We start from the raw sequence: 21462 nt of genomic DNA, 5'->3' as shown, positions 1-21462 counted from the left end.
AAGAAGGAAACTTGCTAACCCTGTCCTCTGGTATTACCATGTATTCTAAATGAAAAAAACGATTGAAATAAAAAGAATAATTTGATTACCATCCCCAACATTCTGAGAAGCTAATAATAATAAATCAACAATGTAGCAATACCATTGTTCAATTAATTCTATCATCAGCTGAATATCAATAGGCCTATACAATGCTTCGATCCGCTATTTGTAACCATAAGCATAGCCAAACACGCAGGACATAATTTTTAATAAATAATTCACCCTTAGTCGTAGATGACGAAACGGCAACTCGTTATAAGCTAATTATGCAACTTGGCAATCATCGTATGCATAATTGGGATCAGGTACGGTAAAATATTTCAATTGTGATGCGATAAAAAAATCGAGCTTCGATCATGAATGCAAAGTTGACTTAGAATTATTGTCGTACTAACCCCATCCACTGTTATCTCCTCATCAATGTTATATATCACTCAAACGTCTTCCTTCAACTGTAATTAAATAAAGTAACTCGTTAACAATAAAAGAAACGCATGAAATATAGATCGATAAGGAAAATTTATCAGTGTTTTGAAATTTATTTGCGGTATGTACTTGTCTTTCGATAAACTGTCTGCCACACCTGCGGAAAAGGATCAGAGTTCTTTTTCTTAACGTGGCCTGATTCGAGAAAATCATTCGTTGCCATTGAATCGTCGATTAGATAAAGCATTGTAGTCCTAACGATGTCGCGTGTCACGTAAAACAGCACGAAGCCGATAACTGATTTTCTTCACACTCGAAAATACTGCGAGGAAGGTCACGTTTTTTTACCTCAGAACACACACGATGCACTTATACTTTAATTGCACACATTCTGCAAAATCGAATGATTTAAATATATGATCGAAAGAATTCCAAGGTAAATGTAGAGAGCCGAGGAACTTGTAGAAACAAATAAATGATAATCCTGAGCGTGAATGTCGATAGCAATAATCACTGTGATTAACAAGTTTCTCGGTGATATAACTGGAACTATTCTGGGTCAAAACTTTCTCATGGACAGTCCATGACAGACTGACGTTCTTGTGATCTTATGTATATACCTGAAAACTCATAAACTGTAGCAGGTATTGAAAATGAAAACAAGTTAGGGACCGTGTATATAAAAAAGAAAGGAAACCCTTGCTATTCAATTAAGGCCCGCGGTTCGAAAATACAATTCGATTTTTGAAGATAATTTTGCTAAAATAACAATTTCGATGAATACTGCAAATAACTTGAGATATTTGACTTCGATAAATTATCAGATTTTTCCGGATGTATCCGAATTATACATGATGGTATCGAATGTGATTTGTAATTTTATTAAAAGTAAATGTACCGCTTTCAACGTAGTTATTTAACAGTTCACAGCGTGCAATAATAAATTTTTCGTTATCATTAAATATTTGTTCATAGAAGCGTCTGACAGTTGTTTGCTTTTTATTATCTTATTATGTTATAAATCTAACTTGGTTCAAATATTTGGATCATTCAAGGTCTGTTTTTGTAAGGACCGATTGTAGAAGCGACTGAATCTTACATATTACATTATGTTTAAACTTTTTATCTTAAAATTATCATATAATTAATACCGTATTCAGTATTATAGTTAAAATTAATACAGGACTATTGTTATAACGTGGATATTTGAAATCGGTGTCCATCATGCATAGGGAATATATACGCATAGATATGCAGCGATAGTAGAGCCATCTAGGTAATTGCTGTAATAAAATGTCCCTAGATTTCGATCGCGTTTTCATGAGAGACAAATGTAACTAAGCGATTGGTAGTATTTGTTAATATTAATCTACCTTTATGATTTAGAAACAATGCGTAGTATGCCATCTTGTAACTAATGCCAATGTAAGAATTGGTAGGAAAAGGAACTTGGTCCTCTGCTATTATTTTACGTTTGCTTGGATGTTATCGTTAATGCGGCTGATCAACACTTATGTGATAATATAAGGATAATAATCGTACTCATTTACTTGATATATTCAAGTAAAATATCCTAAGGGAATTATCGAGGGCAACCTGCTGTCAGGTTTCGACGCTACACGATGGATTCCATTCCCAGAACGCACGAAGGTCTATTGTGAACTAAACTTTTCAGTAGTCTAGAATTGAAATTTATTGTTTCATGAATCCTATTACTTTTTCGTGAATTGTAGTTTTCTTTTGTACCGTATTATTGAAGAACAAGTAATAAATGCTTTGCTAACTGCTTTTAGATATTGAAGCACAAATACGAGAAATACAGTCAAAGAAAAAAGAAATTCAGAATGCAGCCGCAGAGAAGGATCAAGTGGGTTTGGGGAAAACTGGATTTTATGACCAAGATATCTATGATGGAAGCAACAATAAATATGAAGGATATGTTACATCTATTGCAGCTAATGATGAAATTGAAGTAATTACTGTTTCTCCTAATTCTTATGTATTCCTTAATGATGATATTTAATGCATTCCTTGCAATGTTTTAAGGATGAAGATTATGAGCCAACTACATTCAGCACTAATAAAAGGCCTGGATATAATGCACCAGCAGCATTGCTCAATGATGTTGCACAGGTAATAAATATTAAGAAAGATATATTGTAGCTAATAATATCGATGTAAATAATACTTAACTATTTTTTATTCAGAGTGAAAAAGATTATGATCCCTTTGCGGACAGAAGAAGACCCACCATAGCAGATAGGGAAGATGAATATAGACAAAAAAGGCGTAGAATGATTATATCTCCTGAACGTGTTGATCCATTTGCAGAAGGTTGGTATTTTTTTCCTTTTAAGTTAAAATATTATAAGACCAACACAGGTAATTAGATATTAAGTGTGTTTGCAATATTACTATTTTCACTTATATTTTGAAGCAATGTAATGAAGTTACAAATCCTATAAATGCTTTTTTTTTTTTTAAAGAGGAAGTAACATTATAACTAGTGTTCAATATTTAGAATGGAATATATTTACATATTGATTACATTGCAACAAAATATATGCACAATAATGCTTTTATCACTGCAGTCTATAAGGAAATGAACTCATTCTGAATATCACAAAAAAGAGTGAACTTGATTTTTAGTGTATTAAAAATTTGGCTTAAAAAATGAAATCAAGTTGACTTTTTTACATTATATTGTATGTGTAATTAAAAAATGTAATATCACATGAAATTTTTCATAGCTAAATAGCAATGTCATATAACTATTCTTTTTGTTTTACAATTGGCTATATTTTTTACTTCATTTTACATTGCCAATTAAAATTTCCACAAAAAGAAATGATCATAATACAAGTTTTTACAGAGTTCCATAGAATAAGCCACACCCTTTCATTATTCAATTTCATTTATGCAAAAAGATTACTTTGTTTATTTTCTGACTAAAGATAAATTTTATTTTTAATTATTTGCAATAGAAATTCATACATCATGCATTGTATCTTTCGCATCTACAAATGTTCTCATTCAATCAAAACCTCTATACATTCACTTGTATAGATTATGTGTTACTTAGATAAGTTTATGTATATATTGAGTAAAAATATTAAGTATGTCAATACTACAGCCCATACATGTTGCTGTAGTGTTATTAACTATAACAACTGAGGGAAAAACTAAATACATTTTGTAATTTTCATAGAGTTAATATGATTTATGTGCAACGTGAATCTCATCAGGATTACTGAAAAGTATAGATTGATTTGAATATCTCCTCAGTTGTTAGAAGTATAGATATAAGAATTACCTTGTATTCATATTGCTGTACCAATATGAAATAGAGAAAAAACTGGCTTGAATGAAGAGAGTGAATGTGATTCTTTCAAATACATACTAATGTATACATTTTTTTCCAATCTTAGTGACGGTCTGCACATTTGGAATCATCTGCTTACCGAGGATACTATACTCGAAGGTTAAGCGAGATTGAATTGTCACAGCATTACAGTCACGTCGCACAAATGATACAATGAGACTCATCGTGTCTTAATTTCATATATTTTCACGTATTCCTTTCTTCATTGACTTTCTTTTTGGTATTTTCATTCAAGCTTTAACATACATATTATTGAGTTCTCATTGTGTCATATGTTTCTCGTGAGAACGTAAATATTGAAAAATAGTATGAGTGATTGGTGTGCAAATATTATTAATAACAAGAATGAGTTGATTTTTAGATGGCTAAAGTATTTTTCGATGTGGAAGACATGAGCAGGACAGTGCTCCCTATGGCACCAAAGTTTCACGTACGTATGCTATATGCCACCTGCTGTTGCAGCTCTCTTAAACCCGTTGTGCGATTAATGCAATATCTTACTTACGACTTAGTTTTACATCTACCTCTGTAAAAACTGTTTTACTATTGTTTAATTCGATGATATATGCAACGTGGACATGAGAGTGCACTCAGTAGTTTACTTAGAATATCCTCAAATATTCTAAGGGCATTTTAACAATAAATATCATAATAAAATGACTAGGTATGTCAGAAGTTTTTGAAAGTTTGAGCATTTTTTGAGCGATTGTCTAATGGTTGCGCTTTGCGTGACTTTTGATTCTTGATTACAGGTGGCAAGACTCCAGACATCGGTTCTAGGACGTATACTGAGATTATGCGGGAACAGTTACTGAAAGGAGAAGAAACTGAGGTTTGTTCTAATTGTACACTTATTGTTACATTACTATCAATAATAATATTGTTACGTTACTTTTGTGTATACTTCTAGTTAAGGAAAAAATTAGCAGAAAAAGCTAAAGAAGGTACTTTAAAAGCGAATGGTGAACCTAAGCCTGCACCAAAGAAAAGAGGCCGTTGGGATCAAACAGACGACGCTCCAACACCTAAAAAGCCAAGTGGTACCACTGCGACTCCAACGTCTTGGGATAATGCAGACGTAAGAAAAGAAACATCTTTTATATTATTTTCGAAACATGCAAGGCATAAAATATAATTATTTTTCAAATGTTAACAGGTAACACCAGCTGCGATTAGGTGGGATGAAACACCTGGTCATGGCAAAGGTGGAGAAACTCCTGGCGCTACGCCGGGCGTAAGTACGCGAATGTGGGATGCTACCCCAGGACATGCAACCCCTGGTGCCGCTACTCCAGGAAGAGAAACTCCATCTCACGAAAAAACTGTTTCCAGCCGCAGAAATCGCTGGGACGAAACGCCAAAAACTGAACGTGGTAAGTCTACATCATAATTTAATTATTTATAACAAATAACAAGCAGAGCAATGAAACTAAAATTATAAAAATTAGAAACGCCTGGACATAGTAGTGGCTGGGCAGAGACACCAAGAACCGACCGCGTTGCTGGAGATTTAATTCAAGAGACACCAACACCGTCTGCTAGCAAACGCCGAAGTCGATGGGATGAAACGCCTTCGAATCAGACACCAGGGTCTATGACACCGCAAACCCCAGCAACGCCTCTTGCGACCCCACATCAGACTTCTATTCTAACACCTAGTGGAGTGACACCAACTGGACCTAAAGCTATGGGGCTAGCTACTCCAACCCCAGGACATCTGATGTCGATGACGCCTGAACAGCTTCAAGCATATCGCTGGGAACGAGAAATTGACGAACGAAATAGACCACTGTCAGACGACGAATTAGATGCTCTGTTTCCGCCTGGATATAAAGTTTTGCAGCCCCCTGCAGGGTATATTCCAATTCGTACCCCTGCGAGGAAACTCACTGCTACGCCAACGCCAATCGCTGGTACACCTCAAGGATTCTTCATTCAGACTGAAGACAAAACTGCAAAATTTGTGGACAATCAACCGAAGGGAAATCTGCCTTTCATGAAGCCAGAAGACGCACAGTATTTTGATAAATTATTGGTGGATGTTGACGAGGAGACGCTTAGCCCCGAAGAGCAGAAGGAGAGAAAGATCATGAAGTTACTTTTGAAAATTAAAAATGGCACACCGCCGATGAGAAAAGCCGCTTTGAGACAAATTACTGACAAGGCGAGAGAATTTGGTGCAGGTCCGTTGTTTAATCAGATACTTCCGCTTTTAATGTCTCCTACGTTGGAAGATCAAGAACGTCATCTTCTAGTAAAAGTTATCGATCGTATTCTTTACAAACTGGACGATTTAGTTAGACCATATGTACATAAGGTGGGTTTGAACATTCTAGCATTTCGACTATTCTCTCCTAGGATCGAAAACTATAAAAATATAACTTACCTTTTAGATTTTGGTCGTCATTGAACCTTTACTTATCGATGAAGACTACTATGCTCGTGTAGAAGGCAGAGAAATTATTTCTAACTTGGCGAAAGCAGCAGGTTTAGCGACAATGATCTCCACAATGAGACCAGATATCGATAACATCGATGAGTATGTTCGTAACACGACTGCGAGAGCCTTTGCTGTGGTCGCGTCAGCTTTAGGAATTCCCTCTCTACTTCCGTTTCTTAAGGCTGTGTGTCGTAGTAAAAAATCTTGGCAAGCTCGACACACTGGTATCAAAATTGTACAGCAAATCGCTATTCTCATGGGGTGTGCTATATTACCACATCTGAAGAGTTTAGTCGAAATTATAGAACACGGTAATTATATCATTATAAATTAATAAATTAATCTGTTTTAACTAACCGATAAAGAATATTGATTAATTTACAGGTCTGGTCGATGAACAACAGAAAGTTCGTACTATCACTGCTTTGGCGATTGCTGCCTTGGCCGAAGCAGCGACGCCTTATGGTATCGAAAGCTTTGATTCTGTACTCAAGCCTCTTTGGAAAGGTATCCGTACGCACAGAGGAAAAGGTCTTGCTGCGTTCTTAAAAGCTATCGGTTATTTGATTCCTCTCATGGACGCCGAATACGCGAACTATTATACTCGTGAAGTAATGTTGATCCTTATTCGTGAATTTCAATCTCCCGACGAAGAAATGAAGAAGATTGTACTAAAGGTAAAAACAATGATAATGTTAATATTAAAGATCTTATTGAGCTGAAGGTAATAAATATGCTTTTCTTTAATAGGTAGTGAAGCAGTGTTGTGGAACAGATGGTGTGGAAGCACAGTACATCAAAGATGAAATTCTTCCTCATTTCTTTAAACACTTTTGGAATCATCGAATGGCCCTTGATCGTAGAAATTATAGACAGCTTGTTGATACCACGGTGGAAATTGCGAACAAAGTTGGCGCTTCCGAAATTATTAATCGCGTGGTAGATGATCTTAAGGATGAGAATGAACAATATAGAAAAATGGTTATGGAAACAATTGAAAAAATAATGGGTAATTTGGGAGCTGCGGATGTAGACTCCCGTTTGGAAGAACAACTTATTGATGGCATCTTGTATGCTTTTCAAGAACAAACAACAGAGGTTTGTATAGACTGAAGTTTTATAAAAATTATAGCTGTTGCAAATGCCTAATGCCTTCTTTTCACAGGATGTTGTAATGCTAAATGGATTTGGTACTATTGTAAACACTTTAGGAAAAAGAGTAAAGGCGTATTTGCCACAGATATGTGGTACAATATTGTGGAGATTAAATAACAAGTCTGCAAAAGTGAGACAGCAAGCAGCTGACTTGATTTCGCGAATCGCTGTTGTTATGAAGACATGCCAAGAGGTAAATCCTTTTAAATCCATTAGAAAAATTAGTAATTAATAGACAATGCTAAAACTGTATTTATATTTAACAGGAGAAACTAATGGGCCATTTAGGCGTCGTTCTATACGAATATTTAGGTGAAGAGTATCCCGAAGTATTAGGTAGTATTTTAGGTGCATTAAAAGCTATTGTTAACGTCATAGGAATGACAAAAATGACACCGCCTATTAAAGACTTACTGCCACGTCTTACTCCTATATTGAAAAATAGGCACGAAAAGGTTGGTGTTAATAGCATAAAGATCCCGGCTTTACATTCACATAATATATAATTCATTAAAACACAATTTTAATGTCTAGGTACAAGAAAATTGTATCGACCTGGTAGGTAGAATCGCAGATAGAGGACCTGAATATGTGTCTGCTAGAGAATGGATGAGAATATGTTTTGAGCTTTTGGAATTACTCAAAGCTCACAAGAAAGCAATTAGAAGAGCTACAGTAAATACTTTCGGTTACATCGCAAAGGCGATAGGGTAATTACACATTACGAAAATATAATGGTTTGTATAATTTTATATTTTATAAATAAATTAATATTTTTGCAGACCCCACGATGTATTAGCAACTCTCTTAAACAATTTAAAAGTACAAGAACGTCAGAATCGTGTATGCACTACAGTAGCTATAGCTATCGTTGCCGAGACATGCAGTCCATTCACGGTACTTCCTGCATTAATGAATGAATACAGAGTACCAGAATTAAACGTACAAAACGGTGTATTGAAATCTCTGTCTTTCTTATTCGAATATATCGGAGAAATGGGGAAGGATTACATTTATGCTGTTAGTCCCTTATTAGAGGATGCACTCATGGACAGGTAAAAAAGTATTCACGTGTAACTATTATTTACTAAAAAAAATTGTTAGTCGCAATCAATTTATCCTTGTTAATATTTCAGAGATTTAGTACACAGACAGACTGCATGTGCTGCGATTAAACACATGGCATTGGGAGTGTACGGATTTGGATGTGAAGATGCATTGATACATTTACTGAATCACGTATGGCCCAACGTTTTTGAAACTTCACCGCACTTAGTACAAGCATTTATGGACGCTGTGGATGGTTTACGTGTCGCTCTTGGACCAATTAAAATACTGCAGTATACTTTACAGGTATATAAAACAGTTTTCATTAAAAAATTGTTACCTTAAGATTCATTAACTTTGATGTAACATTTCTTTAATTACAGGGATTATTCCATCCGGCAAGAAAAGTACGCGATGTATATTGGAAAATTTATAATTCTCTTTATATAGGCGGACAAGATGCTCTAGTAGCTGGCTATCCTCGAATTATGAATGATCCAAAGAATCAATATATTAGATACGAATTGGACTATGTTTTGTAATAAATAAGTGTACGTACAAGCTATGTAACATACGTTTATATAATCTTCATGAGAGTATCATTCGCTTACTGTTTACAAAATTTACTGAGTAGTTATAAGTCATATGACATACATAAAGTAGATACTATGTACAATGAATTTTAGTATATATTTATTTCCTAAATTTCTTTCCACGAGTTCTACACAAATCTTTTTGAATTGAGAATTGATTCTGATCACAGACTCGCTTCAAAATAAATATATGTCAGTCCTATGAATAAACTGTTTCATATCGTAAAAGGTATTGAATTTATTTCAATTTAAGTTTTTGCATGTTCCCTTAAATTTGTAATGTACCAAACGATGAACAAGCTAAATGAGACTAGTGTTAATATATTTAAAAAAATTTATTTCTGATTTTTCTTTTGAAACAGAGTTAAATATTTAATAACGCACACCGTGTAAAACGCTCACGCATTGAACCCGCGTGTGTTGGAAAGTCACGTCCATTTTACATATCTCTCTACGAAACATTTATGTACTTGTTAATTATTTTGAATTTTATATAAAAATCGTGTGTGAAACATTTGTATCTCTTAATAGATTTTACTTCGAAAACTGATATAAAGCATATATGCGTAAACATATAAACGCGTAGTTGTAGATAATTCTTTATAATAAATTCTATATTCATTTTGCTCTCTGGCTTACTTCTTTTCTGTAGATATAACTTTTTTCCAGTTATGATATCAGTGCAATTCCTTTAGTTTTAGCTTGAACAAATGTACAACACGAATTCCTATATGCGTTTAAATAAAAAGCTCATATAAAATTTGAAGATTATGCTTTTGATATAATTGAAATAGCTCAATTAATTATGTGTAAAGGCCACATTACAGCATTTTTGTTAACGTTGAAATATATGCTTTAAAAATTCCAGATAGATAATTGAAATAATTTTTTAATTAATCCTTACTGTGAAGTAATACATTTGTATTGTATTTGTTGCAGCTCGTGTAAATAATATGCCACGTTTGCATAAACGACAATAAGATAGTAATTAAGGCATTAAAAGTCTACATAAAAAGAAAGCAGATAAATTAAGGCATTATACAAACTACTGTCGTAGTATATCATTTTATCATATAAATCATCCATAAAAAAATGAAACTTTGGTATAAGAAGTACATAGGTTGATTAATTGATATAATGAAGTTTGTTATTTTAATGAGAACGTAAAAAACAATTGATTATAGAATCACATTGATATAATATATACGTTTTGTAAAAATGATTTGCAAGCTAAGTACCTATTTACTGTTTATGAATTTGCAAGAGCAATTTACGTGTTATGAGAAGCAACTCTTGTTAGCTTCTTAAAAACATACTTTTGACTTATTTATATATTTTTTTATTGTTTTAAAATTCTTAATCATAAGATTTTAAAAATGAGTTTTGCTTACGAACTTTACAGTATATAAAAAGGATATCTCGATTTTAATTTTAACATAGCACCAGACACACTTTTAAATGCTGAAATTTAACTGTAGTAATGCTTTCTCTATAAAATCTAGTAAAGAGTATAATCAAAGTCATTCGCAAATACTGCATGTAATTCCGTAGAACGATTTCATGATTCAGAAAATGCTACTCAGTTTAAAAATAAAAAAGCAGCTAAAGAGATAATATCATGGTAGTATTAAGTATTCATTAAACCTTACACTGATCAAAATTAATAATATTGTAACATATGCAATTATTGCAGAAGATATTGATTATTAAAAAAATAAAAAAAAAATGAAAAACAAAACTGATAAATATCACAAGCACGCATAACTGTAATGTACATTTCTCAATGAAAACTATATATATCTCACTTCCATTCTTTCCGCTAAGAAATTTTTTTTCGTACAAGCTACATGGAAATATGCTCTCCGTTTATCTCTCGTTGTGTAGAGCAATCGAATTTACAATAGAACATTGTATCCCGATAACTTTGGTAAATGACTATAGAATGTAAAGGCTGTCAGTCATTTCTACAACTAATAAAATGTTTTATACTAGTACGTTTCTTTCAAAGTATTTCAAAGTCATAATTTACTATGTTCATTATAGCAAATGCACTGTAATAAGTTCCTCTTTCAAAATCAGTATGTTATCTGTCCAGAAAAATAGTACTGCACTACTCTTAAATGGAATATTTTTTCTTTCTTCTTCAAATCCTGTTGCATTTTATGTTCAGTAAAAAAAAAAAAAAAAAGAAAAAGAAAAAAAATGCTATAGATATTCGAATAGTTTAAAACTGTGATTCTATAAAAAAAATACATTCTAACTTATATATAGCATCCTAAACATACGAAACAAGTCGAAACAGACAAATTTCTCTTGTAAAAAGAAATCGATATGTTCCTACGGTTCCTGCAGCGTGAAACTTTGTTTCCAAGCTTCATATTACAAATCAAGCTTTCTGAATTCTTTTTATATGAAAAAATTCGCATGTTCCGTTCTGTTCCATATATTTGGAACACCTTGTATACGTGAATTATGTCTGTATATACGACATAAAAGAAGATAGTTAAAAAATGTATGTTTCTCATTCGACATTATATGGTTACGACTAAGCAATTTTACACAGACGTTCAAATATCATTCTGGAATTCGAAAGGAAATGCACATGGATAATGTGATATAAAATATGCTGAACATATCATATTGTAAACTTTTCATTGCCAAAAGAAATCTTAATCAAAATGGTGCAACGATTGCCGCTGCTTCGCCTCTGCTCGTGGGCAACGAAGCGCATTCGTACCATTTATTCGAATGCGGATCGTAACATTCAACAGTAGAAATTGTAATTCGGGTTCGATAAAAATGGATTTCCTGAGATTGATTACCTCCTATTACGTAAAGTCGGCTGTCAACCGCTGCGACCGCTGGATATGATCTGCCTCTATTCATAGGTGCCACAGTGGTCCATTTATTCTGAAACAGAACAAACGATGAATTAGTATGAGTTCTAAGAACAGTACGTTGAAAACTGAATTACCTTATCAAAGGAATATCGTTCAACAGACGTTAAAACTTCCTGATGTTTATTAGTACCACCGACTACGTATAGGTATCCATCGAGGATAGTAATACCCATTTGCGAACGTGGAGTAAGCATTGGAGCCAAGTATGTCCACTTTCTGGTTACTGGATTGTAACTCATGACATCCTGACGATGTCGACTGGTACGTGTACAACCCCCCACTACGTATATCAACCCTAAAACAATTGTTAAATATTGTCAGTAATGTATATGATATTCCGCGCAATTTAATTGGATTTCAATGGTTTACCCTCGTAAGCAACCACTCCCATACTAAATCGAGGTTCTGGGAGCTCATCATTCATGGTCCAAGAATTAGTTATTGGATCATATACTTCTATTGATCCGCAAATATCTTCGCCTACCCAACCGCCGAAAGCATATAAGCTATTATCCAAGGCACAAAGTCCAAATTCACACCTGGGCTTTTCCATACAAGCGAGTGAAGTCCACACATTATCACGCGGATCATAGCATTCGCAAGTGGCACTAATGCATAATTCTAGTTCTCCACCAACAACATACACTTTACCATTCAACGATGCTACACCCGGTAATATTCGGCCTATACTTATCGGGGCTACTTCACTCCATTGACTAAAAACAATCATAGTTTTAAAATGCAATATAAAATCTAATAGCAATGAAAGTAGAATATAATTATACCCTGTAAATATATCATATTTCTCAACAGTTTCGTAAGTGATTTCAGAATCTCGACCCCAACTATCTGCAGAATATTCACGCCTTGATCCACCAATTAATAAAATATTCTTTTTGACACAAAGTCTGGGTTGTGCATGAAGAGGCACAAGACATCCTTTGTTTGAAACCAAATCCTTCTGTATCGATTTTAGCGCAACAATGAGACTCGCGTCTTTGCATTCTACAATAACTCTTTCCAATTTCGCTAATGAACACAATCGTAAACGTATATGACTTAATATTTCAAACACATGACATCTTCTTGATGGTATGTCATGCATGATCCAATTGTATGCAGCTTGGAAGACCTATTGACAAATAAATATTTTATCTATCTCTGATCTCAAGCCTAATATTTGCAGATGGAAAAATTGCAAGACTTGCAAACCTGAAATTCAGTATCAATATGAATATAATCACTACTGAGAAAATGAACAAGGTGTTCTTTCGGCAGATCTAAGAATTCTTCCTCCTGAGATACTTCAGGGAAATTGACTTGTATAAAGTGTAGGGCAGTCTCCAGAAGATCTAATCTGTTGTGTGCCTCAGCAAGTCTATGAAACACAACTACCTGTAATATCTGTAAGTTTTTATCAGTGTTATTGGTCTCACCTATAAATTCCAAGAGCATTTGAGAAATGTAATTGCTGTTTCAAGTAGGTGACGCAACCAGACACCACCTCATCTAACTCTAGCATATCAGCAGCTGCAAATAATTCTTGAATATTATCCTGAGTAATATCAATGCTCCCAGTATAAATAAAATCCACCAATAGAGAAAGTATATCAGCAGGTACAGAATGAATTTTTATGAGTTCTTGCTGCTCTTCAACAAGACCACCAGTGAACATGGCATTGAAATATGCACTCCCTGCTGCTAAAACTGATCTGTGTGCCCTAATGACACATCCACCAGCAATCAGCCCTACATCGCTAAACTGATTTTTTAATCTCTGTGCATTCAAATTCCTTAGTACTTTTGGAGCAATGATATTAGAAACATCAGAAGTTTGTTTCACAGGTTGTGTTGTGAAACCCATGTTGTTACAATTATGGCCATTCTTTATGGATGGCATTGCAGCATTCGCCATGAAACCATCAAGTTGTCCTTTATCCACAGTTCCTAATGAAAAAATGATGCTTGTCAAAATCAAAATAATAAACATAAATATGAGCAGTGCACTCTATAACAAATTCGCAGTTTCTGCATTTTAAACTCAATAACTGAATAATAAAATATATTGGAAAAATAATCCTTCAGATTTTCACTAGAATTATTTCAATTACTTTACTTTTGTGTGTGTTGATTATAGCCATGTTGAAGAAAGGGTAAATGGACGATTTCGTTAAAAAAGTAAATACAGAATACTCACGACATATACGCGAAAGCACCTTATAGACACTGTGAAAGGATTTGGTATTATTTTTCCCTTTTAAACGCATCACTACTATCACATTTTCACGTGTTTTGTTATTGCTTGACACCGCTTCCCGGTCGGTTCATTCCTTCCTTGACTCCATCAATTAGTCACTAATTCGGTAATAAGAAATCTGACATATGTCAAATAACCTGTTTAGTGTATGAAAGTAGCCACAAGAGAATCCCCACGAAGAAATGCTGTATACTCGCACCACACCTAAAAAACAATACACAAATTTCGACTTGTAAATCAATGTATCGACTCGTACTATTTTCGCTAAGTGTCAAGTCACAGTTTTACTTGCAAATGGAAAAGGAAGATTGATCTATTTTTTGCTTTCGTGTATGTAAATTAAAGCTTTTTGTTCACTCGCTTTGGTCGTTCGATTTCGGTAATTCAATTACGAGTTCATTGCCTCACAGTTATGCCAACACTAAAGAATACACACAATCGAAAAATGGACGTAGCCGACAGAAAATACGAGTACCAGAGAACACGAACTGCCTCCTTTGACCTTCCAGTTTCGAATGAATATAATCCCATCGATCCCCTGTTTCATAAATAAATACCGTATTTTTCTACGAATCAGCTGATCTCTGTTTGTAGTGGTACGAATGACCCTCTACGTTTAGCTCTATTCCACTCTTCACTATGCACAGCAAACAATCATCACGTTTTTCTTGAAGTTGGACCTTGTATATTTCTTCGAAAATATTGTGTTTACAGTGGGGAACGAATTATTCGTTGTTTTTATTTTGGCGTACAAATTTGAAATTGCATAAAAAAAATCGTACCACTGTCATCACCGTTTTACAATGACGAATATTTCGAAAAGGAAGAAAGCCTCGCCAAAATTGAAGGTAAGGCAGCTGTTAGCTGTTATTGAAAAGAATATGAAGATTTCTCATTTTATACGTTTGATTATAGACTATGGGCAACCGCGACGAATTTTTAAATCGTATAACGAAATCACTTTATTACTCTATTTTACCGATGACCGATTGCCTTAGTTTACCAGTTACTGGTTAGTATAACAGATTTTATCATAATCTTTTGTATAACTTATTGTTTTATATGCTCATGTACTTAATTTTATATATTTTTTTTCGTTGTAGATTTAATTGATTATGTAATTGAAATGTATTTTTAGAGTTGGCAGCAGAACTTTTCACTGAGGTGAAAAGTGGTCGTACTCTTGAACGATTAGATGTGGAGGAAGCAAGTAGAATCTCTAGAAATGCATGTGTTTCACCCTGTTCTCTTGTTCTGGCTCTATTGTACTTGGAAAGGCTAAAAGATTGTAATCCTGAATACCTTCAACGAGTGGCACCCTCTGAACTCTTTCTTGTAACTCTAGTATGTTCATTTTATTCTTTACTTTTATGATTATTTTAAGAAATAAATAATTACTTCTAATTTGTCTCATAGATGGTGGCAAGTAAATTCTTAAATGATGAAGGAGAAGAGGATGAGGTTTTTAATACAGAATGGGCACAATCAGGGGATTTAAGCATATCACATATGAATCAGTTGGAAAAAGATTTTCTTAAGGCTATTGTAAGTTTTCTTTGCAATTATTGCATATTACTTTATAATAAATTATTAATAATTATGAATTAAATTTAATAAACTAGGATTGGACTGTATTTGTTTGCAATCGAGACTTTTGGGAAAGACTACAAAGACTAGAGAAGGATATAGCTTATAAAGAGGCACAAAAAAGGGGTTGGTTTTCATATACTGAGTTAAGTTGTCTAATGAATTCAGTACAATTAATAACATTGGCACATGCTGTGGTAAACATATCATCCATATGTTTGGCAACATATACTGCTGGAATAGTTACTCTTTTGGGCTCTGCTTTAGTTGGAAGTTATCTACCAGGCACAGTACTTAGTCCAAGGCAAACAGCAACAGATTCTACAAATGTTTCCCGAGTAGATATAAATCCATTAGTGGATATAACACAAGAAAATATTTTAACGACCGGTTTTATCCCTACTTCATTGAGCTGTAATCAATCTCAGGAGTATCGCGAAAGTACGGAATTGAACAAGACTGAAGATGAACATTGGAAATGGTGGTTGAATTCAGTTATGACTTGGTTACCAGAATATTCTGGTCTGGAATCAAAAGAAACATTGCACACAATGAATGAGGAGAATGATCACACATTAATGACAACCAAGTTTGTACTTGATACCAGCAAATTGATGCAAGATACAGATGAATTCATGATAATGCTGAATTGGAAGCAACTCTTAAGTATAGATTTAAAATTTCTTTTATATGATTGGAGGTACTATATAAATTATGTTACAAAAATAACTCTTGGTCATCAGTACTAAAAATGAAGTGGATAAATTCTAAGAAGTTTCAACAAAATGTAACAACTTTGCTAAAAAAGAAAAAGTATATATTTTTTGTACTAACTTGTAACTTGTTTTTCAATAAATAATATGAGGCACATATAAACGTGTTTCTTTTTCGATATTATAAGGAGAAGTAATAAAGAATATGAAACATTGATAGTGCATCTATTATGAGTACTATTAGTACCATTTGGATATTACATTACAGTTATGTATATATGTACATTAAATACATTCATTATTACAGAGATTACATTATATTACATAGACACTATGATTGTCATAAATTAATATTGCAAGGAATTAGAAAAGCTTCATTACATTGTACAATGTAAGTTGAGGATCTTTGTTCCATTATTACACATTCACTAAATGCATAAAGACAATTTTCAAGTGTCTAATATATTTGTATATTCAATCGCTATTATGAAAATATGAAAAAATAGGAATAGGTGTCATTCCAATAAGACAACCAATTGTAACTCCAATAACTCGTCCCTAAATTATAATTTTGTTTCTCAGTTAGAATAAATTCATTCAGTATTGCAAATAAAAAAAAATGAAACTAAGCATATCATACCAGGTTTGCAGCTATTTTTGTTTTAGGTAGATTTAATTCTAGAGAAGTAAGTTTTGGTGCTTGGAATCCAATTTTGTGAACAAAAAGTTCTACATAATGTACAGATCCAATTCCTATTATATCAGACACTGTATTTCCTAATGCTGCAGCTGTCATGGTCGATATTGGAAATCTTTTATTTAATATTATTTCAATTTGATCCCCCTGAAATGAACAAATTACACTCTGGAGAATAAACTATATAAAACCTATGATACGTACTGCAACAATCATGATGAAGTTGTCAAGAAAACCAAAGCCGATGAACGGAATTGCGTTCGCAAGCGCAACTGTAAGAATATTATCCAGCAAATTTGAAATGATGTATTTTTTTCTACATATCCAAAAAAAGATCAAATTTCGTACCTAATATTAGATTTTTCGTGGACGGTCCTGGAACAGTTTCAACTGTAATGGGAAAGAGCAGAATATATAAATATGTGTTTTACAAAAAAAAAAGGGAAAAAAAATATTACTAACAAACAAATAGTTGATTACAGAGTGGTAATTTTCAATTGCTTACAAAACATAAAATAGTTAACACACATGCATTTCTGTTCTTTTTTTTTGTAAAAATAAGATAAATTGACATATTTTTTTTATATAACAATTAGTGTCAAAATTTTACATTAAATGTGTTTACTATAACTGTGCAAAATTGATAACAGAATTAAAAAATTCTTAGGACAATTAACTAATTAATCAAATACACAAGATTTTGCAACATAAAACTTTATTAAAATAAAAGTACATTCTTTTTATCTAAATATTTACATGAAAATTTGTTGAATGTAACATATGTCAAGAGAACAAGAAATATTTTAAGAAATATTCTCAGAACTGTACTTTATGATATGGAAAGAGCATTCTTGGAATCATGCAAAATTGTAATTATATAGCATGTAGTAAAATTAATTCAAATAATAGAAATGAAGTTTTTAACAATATTGTACATATCTGATTAAGAAAAATTATGTTCATTATTTATACTGTTAATTTAGAAGCATAAATAATGAAGTAATAGAAGTCATGAATATTTATCATCATATATTGTGTTTATATAGGAATAGTAACTATAACTTAATAAGAGGTACCTTATTCATGATTACTTTCGAGTCAATATGTGATTTTACTGTATACATTGTATCACAAGCAGCCCTAGGAATATATATGTAATGTTGTATATTACCTAAATGTGGCTCTGTAGTTATGTTTTTTAAAATATCCATAAAGATCAGTCAGAATAGAAGAGAAGCAAGTGAGAGAATTAAGACACATACTTTGGTAAAATATATAGTTTAACATGCATTAGACTTACAGCATGATGTCCATGTAGAATGCGATGAAAGGAAAAATTTTATACTGTTAAAGAATAATGATAATTACACCAAATCACAACATGATAATATTAAATATTCTCATTTTCCAAGTTGATATTATTAGTAAATTTATACTCTATCTTATATTATTATTAGTTGATCAAAACAGCTAACTGCCAAAAAAAAAAACAATGCAAAATCAATGAGGATATTTTAGATCAAACACTATACAACGATTGTATACAGAAACCAAAACTTTACTCCAAAATGTCCTCGTTAACTTAATCATGTCCTTCATGTCCATTAATATTATGAGATATTATTAAATTTCACCTTGATATTATAAGTTAAGGTTCATGAATCACAATAAAAAGTAGGTAATGTTTTGACCTTCCTACCGTACTTTCGCATGAGCCAATCATCAGGTATACGACAGTATTTGCCTGTAGCATCCACATCCCCTAATGAAGGAATTTTGCTAGGCCTTCCAAGTTCGTTACACCATCGAAAAGCTGCCAATTGGCCTTTGAAAAGAAATATATTTTTCTATCATAAACTTCATTGATCAAAGTCAACAATATAATACTTTATCTTGATAGAAAGTAATTACGCTGATACTTGGCCTTATCTTCGTCCGATTTACATTCCTCCAGAGCACTCAAGAACAGATTGCGTTCTTCCGTAGTAAGCTTTAACACTAACTCTTTTGCCTGCGGTTTTGTTAAAATACCGGGAAAATTTTCTACCGTATTGCTGTGACATGTCTTCTGCATGTACCACGTATCGACAACAAACGCGGGTGATAAACATTTTCCTAACAGAAAATTATTCACGCGACATAGTTTACGATGACGGTGATAAAGACGCGATATATTTTTACTGAAACACATTATTTCCCGCGGTATTAAGATCGCCTGACTGGCTATCGCCGCAACTGTCATCTTTATACGACCCTTTAATCGTCGATATTTTATTGGAAAGAACTAAAATCATACGACTGTGAGAACAAGCACACCGATAATCTCTGGAAATCAAGAACTCAGATCGCTTAAAACTGATAATGGTTTAAGTGTAGATTGCAAGGTAAATGACTGAAGAATGACGAACGCACATATCTCGATTCGAATCAATTAGCCATAACTGGCGGTGACTTAATTCTGCGCTACCACTGGACTAAATAGTAGTCACGTCCTGCAATGTGTCAGACAGTGAAACAGTGGAGGAACTTGAAAATAGTACCGATGGTAATGGAATACTTAGATTGGACGCTTAAAAATGAAGGGAAGAATTCCAAAAAGATCGTGAAATTGCGAGTTAAAGTAAAAAGAAATTTGGAGTGGAATCATTTTTTTCAGGGTTTCTTTTATTTACAGATTATCCTATACAATTTCGAGTAATTTTTAATTAATAAATAACATTTGTCATCTTTCTAGTCGTACTGTCTTTATACAAGGTCTACCGTATCTGCGTTTGGCCTCTTCGAGAAAGGCATTTTCCATCTGTCTTACAATCTCGTTGAAAAATAAATTTGATAAGTGTGAATGGATAATCGATTTGAATTCGAAAGACAATGAAAAATCAATAACGCACGTTTGCGGGTTATTGTTTAATCCTGGACTGAATAGCCACAAGGTGTTCAAATGATTAAACAATCTACCGTCAGTGCATTCAGCTTTTACCAAATGCGGTTTCATCATCGTCACTTTGGATGTGTAACTTTCGTTTACAGGTGGAAATCCTATAACTAGATTGGCTTTTAAAACGTCGTTGGTTTTTGAAAATACATGGGACTTTTTGCAAAATGGCACGAATTCTTTGTAATTTTTTACATCAGATACGACATCGAATATTTGTTCCATTGAAAATCTGCATATAAAAAACATTTCGTATCTTATTGTATTTTGATTAGATAATATGTTTGAAATTCGTTTGAAACTCACCCCACTAACTTACGACCCTCGTATTCTTTTGTTTTCAAAACTTCAGCCATATACATTCTTTCTGTGCCCTGTTTACGATTATTTTTGTTTTGAAGTATAACATTTTCGAGCAACGAAACCCGCCTGAAAATAGCATTCTTTCTTTCGATTTTAAAAGTAATAAAAATTGATGAATTTAAAAAAATGACGTTAATTAGAACTCGTGCATATTATTTACGAAAACGCGCCTTTATGTTTTAGCGGGTTCATAAACTCATATTCAAACAATCAATGACATCAAGGTTTCTCATTCGATGATAAAATTTAAATTTATATTAAAAAATAACGAAAAGACAACAAAAAATATATGATCTACTTATTAAGCGAAACATAACATTAGAAGTTTACATTATTAGAAAAATAAAGAGAAGTTCATGCGAACTAAGGTTATATATATTATTTATCATATTTTATTTCATTAATTTTTTTTATCACGATTACATATGTTTAATGTCTAATTGTATTTTTCAAATTTAAAATGAAATTGACTAATTTCAAATTGTAAAATATAAAATCTACCAAAGTAGGAAACATAACCTACATATGAAGGCAACATAAAAATGACAACTGAAATATACTAATAATATGAAATATACTTTACCTATACATGATCGTACAGAACTGGGACATTCACTATTGCACAATACTAGTAAAATTCACATAAACATGAACTATAAACCTTCATTTACAAATTCATAAACTTTGAACGTTATTAATTTCTACTAATACTCTTCATTGTTTTCTAGTTATTTGTAAGTGTTCCTCTCGTTTAAAATGTACCTCGCAATATTCATGTTAAAATACACGGAAATAGATCTCATAAAACACGTACAAGGCACGCGCCTACAAACTATAACACTTGCATGCTGCAAGCAGCTGCAAGTACGTTTAAAAATAATGCAATATTTCTATAGATAATCTTTAACCGATAACTTATGTATCT

General features: G+C 32.9%; 5 protein-coding genes across 6 annotated transcripts; 2 read left to right on the top strand and 3 right to left on the bottom strand.

Annotated features, from left to right (window-relative positions):
* The first annotated feature begins 1918 nt into the window (after nt 1–1918).
* Nucleotides 1919–9172, top strand: Sf3b1 (splicing factor 3B subunit 1). Its single transcript, XM_076376438.1, has 17 exons — nt 1919–2118; nt 2262–2440; nt 2515–2601; nt 2676–2802; nt 4603–4682; nt 4761–4928; nt 5007–5223; nt 5299–6167; nt 6244–6601; nt 6675–6967; nt 7041–7388; nt 7456–7638; nt 7712–7900; nt 7980–8155; nt 8228–8500; nt 8582–8798; nt 8876–9172. The coding sequence occupies exons 1-17, from the start codon at nt 2091–2093 to the stop codon at nt 9032–9034; spliced, it is 3951 nt and encodes a 1316-aa protein (XP_076232553.1). The 5' UTR covers nt 1919–2090; the 3' UTR covers nt 9035–9172.
* Nucleotides 9173–11757: 2585 nt separating this feature from the next.
* Nucleotides 11758–14652, bottom strand: LOC143178141 (actin-binding protein IPP). Its single transcript, XM_076376639.1, has 8 exons — nt 14531–14652; nt 14183–14446; nt 13422–13932; nt 13198–13363; nt 12771–13117; nt 12355–12701; nt 12060–12280; nt 11758–11995 (listed from the first exon to the last, which is right to left on the bottom strand). Exons 2-8 carry the CDS (start codon nt 14250–14252, stop codon nt 11759–11761), a joined length of 1899 nt encoding a protein of 632 aa, XP_076232754.1. The 5' UTR covers nt 14253–14446; nt 14531–14652; the 3' UTR covers nt 11758.
* A 161-nt stretch (nt 14653–14813) lies between these two features.
* LOC143178142 (protein CNPPD1) lies at nt 14814–16699 on the top strand. The gene is made up of 5 exons (XM_076376640.1): nt 14814–15090; nt 15158–15254; nt 15381–15586; nt 15659–15787; nt 15865–16699. The coding sequence occupies exons 1-5, from the start codon at nt 15046–15048 to the stop codon at nt 16576–16578; spliced, it is 1191 nt and encodes a 396-aa protein (XP_076232755.1). The 5' UTR covers nt 14814–15045; the 3' UTR covers nt 16579–16699.
* Nucleotides 16700–16750: 51 nt separating this feature from the next.
* LOC143178143 (uncharacterized) lies at nt 16751–19750 on the bottom strand. Of its 2 annotated transcripts, none has more exons than XM_076376641.1 (6): nt 19151–19750; nt 18939–19064; nt 17588–17629; nt 17444–17511; nt 17183–17386; nt 16751–17100 (listed from the first exon to the last, which is right to left on the bottom strand). In XM_076376641.1, the coding sequence occupies exons 1-6, from the start codon at nt 19479–19481 to the stop codon at nt 17017–17019; spliced, it is 855 nt and encodes a 284-aa protein (XP_076232756.1). In that variant the 5' UTR covers nt 19482–19750; the 3' UTR covers nt 16751–17016. The 2 variants fall into 2 exon arrangements, with proteins under 2 accessions (XP_076232756.1, XP_076232757.1); XM_076376642.1 differs by having other exon boundaries at nt 17588–17614.
* A 132-nt stretch (nt 19751–19882) lies between these two features.
* Nucleotides 19883–21385, bottom strand: LOC143178146 (coenzyme Q-binding protein COQ10 homolog B, mitochondrial). The gene is made up of 3 exons (XM_076376644.1): nt 21121–21385; nt 20481–20603; nt 19883–20406 (listed from the first exon to the last, which is right to left on the bottom strand). The coding sequence occupies exons 1-3, from the start codon at nt 21147–21149 to the stop codon at nt 19962–19964; spliced, it is 597 nt and encodes a 198-aa protein (XP_076232759.1). The 5' UTR covers nt 21150–21385; the 3' UTR covers nt 19883–19961.
* Between the last annotated feature and the right edge of the window lie 77 nt (nt 21386–21462).

Source organism: Calliopsis andreniformis, chromosome 4 (assembly GCF_051401765.1).
Source record: "Calliopsis andreniformis isolate RMS-2024a chromosome 4, iyCalAndr_principal, whole genome shotgun sequence".
Lineage (NCBI taxonomy): Eukaryota > Metazoa > Arthropoda > Insecta > Hymenoptera > Andrenidae > Calliopsis > Calliopsis andreniformis.
Note: the sequence above shows the minus strand (reverse complement) of the source record. Positions and strands in the feature narration are given on the sequence as shown.